The 8,755-nt window shown below is 37.7% G+C and overlaps 1 protein-coding gene across 1 annotated transcript; it reads left to right on the top strand.

Moving 5' to 3' along the window:
• The first annotated feature begins 1,120 nt into the window (after nucleotides 1-1,120).
• On the top strand, nucleotides 1,121-5,913 carry LOC107763133 (enolase). Its single transcript, XM_016581576.2, has 17 exons — nucleotides 1,121-1,281; nucleotides 1,389-1,452; nucleotides 2,407-2,471; nucleotides 2,559-2,606; nucleotides 2,752-2,838; nucleotides 2,931-3,011; nucleotides 3,387-3,488; nucleotides 3,565-3,645; nucleotides 3,856-3,930; nucleotides 4,013-4,075; nucleotides 4,209-4,286; nucleotides 4,578-4,772; nucleotides 4,933-4,983; nucleotides 5,078-5,166; nucleotides 5,267-5,318; nucleotides 5,413-5,469; nucleotides 5,588-5,913. Exons 1-17 carry the CDS (start codon nucleotides 1,216-1,218, stop codon nucleotides 5,666-5,668), a joined length of 1,335 nt encoding a protein of 444 aa, XP_016437062.1. The 5' UTR covers nucleotides 1,121-1,215; the 3' UTR covers nucleotides 5,669-5,913.
• Nucleotides 5,914-8,755: the final 2,842 nt, after the last annotated feature.

Here is an 8,755-nt window from a genome sequence, read left to right as displayed (position 1 = left end):
TTGGCTAAAAACAATAAAGTTTTAGTTAATCTTTTTTTGAATTTTACCTAAAAATAAAGATTTATACATTTGAAATAAATAGTCAAGGCATCTAAAAAGTTATAAAAAATACATAGTTTGAAATTAATTATTTTTCTATAATTTTTTATATAGCTCTAAATTATGGTGTGCGCTCTCTCTCTCTCTCTCTCTATATATATATATATATAGAGAGAGAGAGAGAGAGATTTACCTGAAAAAGTAAAAATATACTATGCACTTGTCATATAATGATTCCCTTACTAGTTCAACATGGTGCAGGTACAATATGCATTATGCAACAGTTCAAAAAAAATACTACCATTTAAATGCACGACTTGTCTTGTCCAACTGAAAAGGCTTGTACATACTTGTACCATAATGATTTCTTTAAATTCATCATCTTTATATATTTTGAAGATATTGAATTCAACTATTGTATTAATGTAATAACATTTATTTTGATCATTTGAACAAATATCGCATTTGGTTCAACATCAATTGTTATTTTTCAATAATTTTTTTAACACATTTTATACGAAGTGACGTGATATACACGTGCAACGCACGTACATTAAAACTAGTTGTATAATAAGCAAATCGGTGACTTAAAATGTTATTATGTATCTAAATTATTTCGGTATTCTTTTTCCTTTAAATAATCTCTCTCTATATATAATGTTTTATTCATACTTTAACTACTATCAAATATTAAAAACAGAAAATTGTGCGGTTGGTGTCCATGCTTATTAAGAGCTTATCACGCCACTTAGTACTTTCACTTCTTAAAATGCTAATCCATTTTAAATTGAAACACTATAATATTAGAATCATCAAAGTTGACAAACAAGAAATAAATAGAAAGGCTAAAAACATGACCTTTAAGCTAGGTTCCACATTTTCGACACTCAATTGTAGTACAACTTAACCTATATTAAATTATTATAATGAAATGAGAAATCATAAAAATAAAAAATTAATTCCAAATTTACACCCATCCAACGGCTCTAATGTTTTTTCTCCCCATTGATCGAACGGCTCTAGTTCGCCCAGGTTTTCGGCACACAAGTATAAATACATACATGGGATATATGGCTTCTCAGAAACTCAAACGACTCTTTTTACGCACCTCTCTTTGAACCTTTCTTTCTTCTATCTCTTCTTCAGTAAACAGATCCGAATTCCGAAGCTCATATCATGGCAACTATCAAATCCCTTAAGGCTCGTCAGATCTTCGATAGCCGTGGTAATCCTACGGTTGAGGTTCGTTCTCTCTACACTTCATCCCTTTTCAATGCTTCCCAATTCCCATGCATGCTAAAAGTTTCTATTAGGATAATTGATTTTTATGCTTGGATATGTGTGTGTAGGTTGATGTCCATTTGTCAAATGGTGTGTGGGCTAGAGCTGCTGTTCCTAGTGGTGCATCCACTGGTAAGGATAATACTTCTGTCTCATGCATTTTACTCTTTAGCTGTGAGATTGGGTTATATAGAGTAAATTTTTGTAATGACGGTGATGTACAGACCAATTTACGTGCATCTCAACTATTCTATCGACTATCTACACAGATACCTGATAACTCTGCCCACAAAGGCTTACGCAGATGGGAAGAATCACCTCGTGTTTTTTTGACTATCGGTTGGGATTATATTTGAACTGGGACCACATGATTGGGTTAGAGTATATTCAACCCATTGATTATGGTATTTTGGATGGAAATGGGCCCGTATAGAGCATAATGGATATAGAGAATTCATATAGCTAGCCCACCCCAACTAGTTTGGAATGGAGGTTTAGTTTTATTTACTGATTATGTTATTAGTGTCATTGAAATGAGAGTTTCTACTTGCTAGATAATTTTGTGGGATTCTTTCCATCCAACGCTATTGATTTTACCTTTTTTGTTGTGATTGTTTGTTTGGATATGCTGATGATAGAAGTTACCGCCCTTTTGTCTTCTTTAGTGGGTGCATTGTGCTAGTAGCAGTACTTTAAGTGACGCTTCAGGAGAGTTAAACCATCCATTGTGTAAAATAATGAATTGCTAGGCAATTATCATAACAAGGTATTCGGTGGTATAGTCGAGGTCCCTAAAAGCAGGCCCGGACACCACCATTATCGAGAAGGGGGGAAAAGGAATTGCATGACTTGATGTATTCCCAGCAGCTTAATTTTCTTACCATTGTTGTTCTTGCATCTTTTTAAGATGGGTGAAAGATAATCCTCTTGAGCGACATTGATCCTAGAATCACAGTAGTTCACTTTGGATGGGAGTACAAATTTTGCTTACCTCATTTCTGCTTTAGACAATGTTTAATTTCTTGATGTTTTTTGTCCCTTTCTTCTTTTACTCTCTTGAATTCAGTCGCTTACTTCCTTTAATAGGAATATATGAGGCCCTCGAATTGAGAGATGGAGGCTCTGACTACCTGGGAAAGGGTGTTTCAAAGGTAGGTATTACATTGCGAATTAAGTGCCTGTTTTGTGATTATGTGGTTAACTGCCGATTACTCATTTGCCTTGTTATTCTCTTGTAGGCTGTTAACAATGTCAACTCAATTATTGCTCCATCTCTCGTTGGCAAGGTTTGATTTCTCCACTGACTTCCTTTCTGTATGGAGTATCTCAGTGTAAACATTGTTCATGATTCAATGCTTAGGTGAAGGGAACTCCGTAGTGCTATATTGTACGGATAATGTATTTGATACGCAAGCTACTATTGTTCTGCAGGACCCAACAGACCAGACTGGTATTGATAACTTTATGGTTCATCAGCTTGATGGAACTCAAAATGAGTGGGGTTGGTGCAAGCAGAAGGTATTCGAGTGAATAAGATTTAAGCATTAGCTTCACTTGCTATTTTCAAAAGGTCACCAATCACCAATTTACCTGCATTTACGTTTTTCCAGCTTGGCGCAAATGCCATCCTTGCTGTGTCACTTGCAGTGTGCAAAGCTGGCGCTGCTGTCAAGAACATTCCGCTTTATAAGGTATATATTGCCTAATGAAGTTCATGGATTCTAATGCTCATTGTGCCCGTAATCAACGCCTTAAGTCTGCAAATGGAGCCTCAATAAGCAAGATTGAGACCCTAAGGACCTCCAATTCCTTATCCAACATGGGACTCTATATTTTTAATTTGTCATTCCCGTTTACATGGACAAGTACTTCAATTGAAGTTCATTTTAACTGATAAGATCTCTAGCTCACTATGTTTCTCCTGGATAGTGAGTAATTGCGGGGGGAAAAACTGATAAGATCTCTAGCTCACTATGTTTCTCCTGGATAGTGCAATTAGGGGTTTACTTGCGATTGGATTCATCTCTGATCATGAGTTACGTACGATTTGAACTACCTATTTGCAGCATATTGCTGACCTAGCCGGTAACAAGAAGTTGGTATTGCCTGTTCCTGCTTTCAATGTGATCAATGGTGGATCCCATGCTGGAAACAAACTTGCTATGCAGGCATGTTATATTTCTGTGTTGATAATGTAGTTAAATCTTTTTAGGTAATAAGATTCTCATTTGTAGTTATCTGCAGGAATTTATGATTCTTCCAGTTGGAGCTTCTAGTTTCAAGGAGGCTATGAAGATGGGTTGTGAAGTGTATCATCATTTGAAGGTTTGATACAGTTGTCCAGCTTCTATTATCTTCACAATTTTTTTTATCAAACAGTCCATTGACAATATATGCAAGGTGTCTAGAAAGATGGTGGTATTTTCTTTTATTGATTAGCTCTATTCAGGCTAGCAATGGAGTATTAACATTGTCCCAAAAAGTTCCTTATCCTCATTGATCTGGATCTTCCTGAAAACAAACTTCTATTTATAGGCTGTGATTAAGAAAAAGTATGGACAAGATGCCACAAATGTTGGTGATGAGGGTGGTTTCGCTCCTAATATCCAGGTGAATATATTCTTATGCTGGTTATGACATTCTGTTGAATGTTTACCTTCCTTCTTCACATATTATTGTTTCTAAAATTCAGGAGAACAAGGAGGGCCTTGAATTGCTCAAGACAGCCATTGATAAAGCAGGTTATACTGGAAAAGTGAGTTCTCAATTCCTTCTTGAGCCCCCAACCGACCCAGCCCTCCCCCTCCTCCTCTTCCTCCTCCTCCTCCTCCTCCTTGTTTTTGCAAATGCTGCTACGTAAGTGGAAGCTAAAATTATTTTCTATTTAGGTTGTAATTGGCATGGATGTTGCCGCATCTGAATTCTATGGAAAGGACAAAACTTATGATCTGAACTTCAAAGAAGAGGTAAGTTCTTGCCGGCAAGGCCCTACATCATTTTTGAATATTTATGTGCAAAAATGAACATGTTAGACCTAACCTTTTTTGGTGAAAAAATGTCTTATTAATACCCTCATTGTGCATTCACAAAGATATTATCAGCTTTAGTCAGTGCTATATCCACTAACTGGAAGGGAATAACTAATAGATATGCAAAGGACGAGATAGAAGAGACTTAGCATTGTTTACTGAGGTGATTTATAGTCAATTCTCAACTTGAACTGACATTTGCTCTCTCTTTTTTTTAAATCTTTGCAGAACAATAATGGCTCACAAAAGATCTCAGGTGACCAGCTCAAAGATTTGTACAAGTCATTCGTGTCTGAGTACCCTATTGTTTCAATTGAAGATCCATTCGACCAAGATGACTGGGAGACCTATGCTAAGCTCACTGCTGAGATTGGGGAGAAAGTTCAGATCGTGGGAGATGACCTCCTTGTTACCAATCCTAAGGTAAGATTGAAGTGTCTTACAGCAACTTGATGCTTCCTTGCTTAGAGCTGTGTGCTTCCATTGAAAATGAAATGTTTAAGTGTACTTCTTTCTTGTGCCTGTTGAGCTACTTTCTGTAGGCTTTTTAAGACTTAATTATTTGTTCGTTATGTATGTGCAGAGGGTTGCTAAGGCAATCGAGGGGAAGACTTGCAATGCGCTTCTTCTTAAGGTATCATTGAATGATCTATGGCAGCCTTGTTGTCCACATTTCGTCTTTGACTTGGAGATTATACTGCATCATTTCTTGCTCATTTCATGTGCAGGTTAACCAAATTGGAAGTGTGACCGAGAGTATTGAAGCTGTAAAAATGTCTAAGCGCGCTGGTTGGGGGGTGATGACCAGTCACCGTAGGTGAGGAGATTATCATTCTCTGAAATGGGCTTAGAAACTTAATTAAACATGCTTGTTATATATATGAAACTTGTTAATGAACTTTATGTTATTTGCTCAGTGGAGAGACAGAGGATACCTTCATCGCTGATCTTGCTGTGGGTTTATCAACTGTAAGTTTGTTAGCAAGACATTCTAGATTTGTGTTGTCTGTATTTCAATTTGTTATTCCCTGGTATTGATTATTATTTTCCTGGAAATTTTCAGGGACAAATCAAGACTGGAGCTCCCTGCAGGTCGGAGCGTCTCGCAAAGTATAACCAGGTAGTAATTATCCCATTAACTATTTCCCTCCACCAAATTGCATTTATGGAATTGTACAGCACTTCTTTCCGCATACTCTTTGCACCAGCAGTTCTGATTTTTGATTCTTTTCACACAGCTTTTGAGAATTGAAGAGGAACTTGGGTCAGACGCCATTTATGCTGGAGCAAGCTTTCGTGTACCTGTTGAGCCCTACTAAACTTGATCTGGTACTGTGAGATGTAGGCTCTCTTCGGCTGAATTAATCGCCATGCATATGATTAATCATAGATGGTCTATGACCATCTTTTTTCAACAATTTTTTGTTCTGATGTTTAACAGAGCTGAACTGAGAAACAGTTCCTACGGGCTATGAGCATGTTTCATTTTTGGCTGCTGGTTCTGTAACGGGAAATACAGATCGAAGTATTATTTAATTGATGTTCTGATGGTTTTGATGTTGCATACCTTGGCTTCAAAGTTTGATTTGCTATATTAAATACAGTGTTGATAAGCAATTTGACCTCTCTAGTGTTATAGCTCTCTTTAGCAAATCGATCAAGAAACGAGCTCATGCCGCATAAGATTACTTCATCTGCAATTCAAATGATGAATTAAAAAAAGAGAAAAAGAAAATCTACACTCTTACAATTGCGTCACTGCATGTGTTGTTAATGTCTGTGTTGCTCCGACTCTTCAAAAATGTCATCTTGTGCATGTCGGATCTTCCAAAAGTAGTGCATGTTTGGAGAATCCGACACGGGTGTGATAACATTTTGAAGAGTCTGCGCAACATTGGCCAATCTCGTATCGAATCTTCCAAAAATAGTGTATGTTTCCAATGCATTCTCAGGACTGTTGACATTCATCAATTAGGGCTTGGAGGGGTTATATTGATGACTTAATTGTTAGCACCTTTGATCAAGGAATCGCTGCTTAAAATTTGCCATAATCAGTAGGGGGTGGGGTGGGGGGGAGAGGGGATGGCATGGCCCTCTAAAGTCCAAACTTCACTTTAAAGAGCGGGGTACCCTTTAGGCCTGAGTTCAAATTTTTGGCTAATTACTGTTAGACATTTATTTTTGTCAGTTAACATACGACAAAATTCTATCATGATTCACAAGCCAACGAAAAATTTAAGTTACGATGGCAATTGAGATTGCAAGTCCATTCACAATCGTTTAAGAAACGAGATCTTTACTAGTAGTATTTCGGAGAGGAAATTCTACAGATTTCTGGTATTTACTTTTATGGATATACTTTTCTATTAAGTCAATATAGTATATGTTTTGCAATACTTGAGCAAATCAACAATTTACGATCTATTGAAATATCATTAGGTGGGTAATTTTTTCCATAGTACATGATAATGATTCCTTTTCGTTAATCTCACAGCAAACTTACATTTATCTACACTTTCGAGTTTTAAGTTTAACCAAATTTTAAATAGAAACGAGTTAAAAAATAATTAAATTTATGTAATGTACTTAGAATGAAAAGTGAAATCCAAGGAAATGAGCAAGACTTTATTGATCAACACTTCAATGATTACAACATGAACAATGGCTAAATTACGTAATGAACATAGAAATGATGAATAGAGAGAGGTTAGAGAGAAGAAGAAGAAGAGAGTTGTCACGACCCAATTCATCGAACCCGGTCGTGATGGCGCCTCTCGTGAAGACAAGGCCAGCTAGATCAAAATAGACCACCTCTTTTAAACAGTTAAATACCATAAGTAGTTCTAAAACATGATATATTAACCATGATTTGCGGAATTAACGATAACAACAGTAGAAACCATCCCGACACAGCCCAAACCGGGGTGTCACAAGTTATGAGCAACTAAGAAGTCCGGATACAAGTCTACTGAACACTAAATCCGATACAATAGTTCTAAAAACATGAAAATGATAAGATAAAGGGAGGCACGGGGGCTGCGGACGTCAACAGCTACCTCGTAGTCTCCGAAAACACTGGCTGGACTGGGAGGATCAGCACTCAGGAGCGGACTCTGCGATGCCTGAATCTGCACACATGGTGTAGGGAGTAATGTGAGTACCCGACTTAGTGAGTAATAATTAAATAATGGCTGAAAGTATGAAAACACGTAAAGGCACAAAGCAATTCCATATCAAGCAGTAAAATCACTTAAAGCAGTAAATCAGTGAAGAAATCAAATGATATCCCTTTTTGAAACAAGTAAAACAGGTAATTTAACAGGTAAATAACAAGTAGAAATCTGCCTCTCGGGCACGGTATCAATCGCTCAGAACAGTATCAGCCCCTTGGGCTCACTCTCAGATCATAATGGGTACCCGCGCTCACTGTGGGTGTACAGACTCCGGAGGGGCTCTTTACGGCCCAAGCGCTATATCAAAGCAATCTCGTGGCATCATCACTCGACACTCGGCCTCACATCACTCGGCACTCGGCCTCACATCACTCAACATATCCTCATATATGGCCCTCGGCCTCACTCAGTCCGAAAATCATCACAAGCCCCTCGAGCATTAGTAAAACAGTAGTTCTCAACCCAAAGGATCATTTAGAAATATCATATAAGTTTTCAAATCTGAGTAAAAGTGGCTGAGTTTGTAAAACAGTAGACATCAACAGGACTGAGTTCAAATAATAAATCAAAGCAGTGAGGAAATAGTGATAAAAATCCCCGAAGGGTTCAAATAGTTGGCACGAAGCCCAAATATGGCAATCAGCCCAAATCGTGATGATAACAAATAAATTTCAGTCAAATACGCGGTAAAATCATCAATCGGGACGGACCGAGTCACAATCCCCAGTAGTAAAAGACCCCACGCTCATCATCCAGCACGTATCTCACCTCAATATAGCACTACGATGTGCAATCCGGGGTTTCAAACCCTCAGGACATCATTTACAACTATTACTCACCTCGAACCGGCTAATTCTCTAGCTCGCGACGCCTTTGCCCCTCGAATTGGCCTCCACGCGCGTCGAATCTATCCAAAATCAGAGCGAATACGTCACAATATGCAAAGGGAACAAAGCCAAAGCGAAAACATTCGAAAAATATCAAAAATCCCGAAATTAGCAAAACCCGAGCCCCGGGCCCACGTCTCGGAATCGGGTAAATTTTACATTTTTAGAATCCTCATACCCTCACGAGTCTAACCATACCAAAATTATCCAATTCCGATACTATTTGGTCCTTCAAATCATCATTTTATATTTTTGAAAGGTTTCACAATTTTCTTCCCAAATTCCATCCCAAATCATGAATTAAATGATGAATTCAATGATAGATTCATGTACTCTAGCCAAATCT

The sequence above is a fragment of the Nicotiana tabacum genome, chromosome 5 (assembly GCF_000715075.1).
Source record: "Nicotiana tabacum cultivar K326 chromosome 5, ASM71507v2, whole genome shotgun sequence".
Classification (NCBI taxonomy): domain Eukaryota; kingdom Viridiplantae; phylum Streptophyta; class Magnoliopsida; order Solanales; family Solanaceae; genus Nicotiana; species Nicotiana tabacum.
The sequence above is the reverse complement of the archived record's forward strand: the minus strand, read 5'-3'. Positions and strand labels throughout refer to the sequence as shown.

Coding starts and splice junctions, on each gene's coding strand:
- LOC107763133 (XM_016581576.2), top strand. CDS start 1,216: ATGGCAACTATCAAATCCCTTAAGGCTCGTCAGATCTTCGATAGCCGT. Junction 3,931..4,012: donor GTTTCGCTCCTAATATCCAG/GTGAATATATTC, acceptor TCTAAAATTCAG/GAGAACAAGGAGGGCCTTGA. Junction 4,287..4,577: donor ATCTGAACTTCAAAGAAGAG/GTAAGTTCTTGC, acceptor AAATCTTTGCAG/AACAATAATGGCTCACAAAA.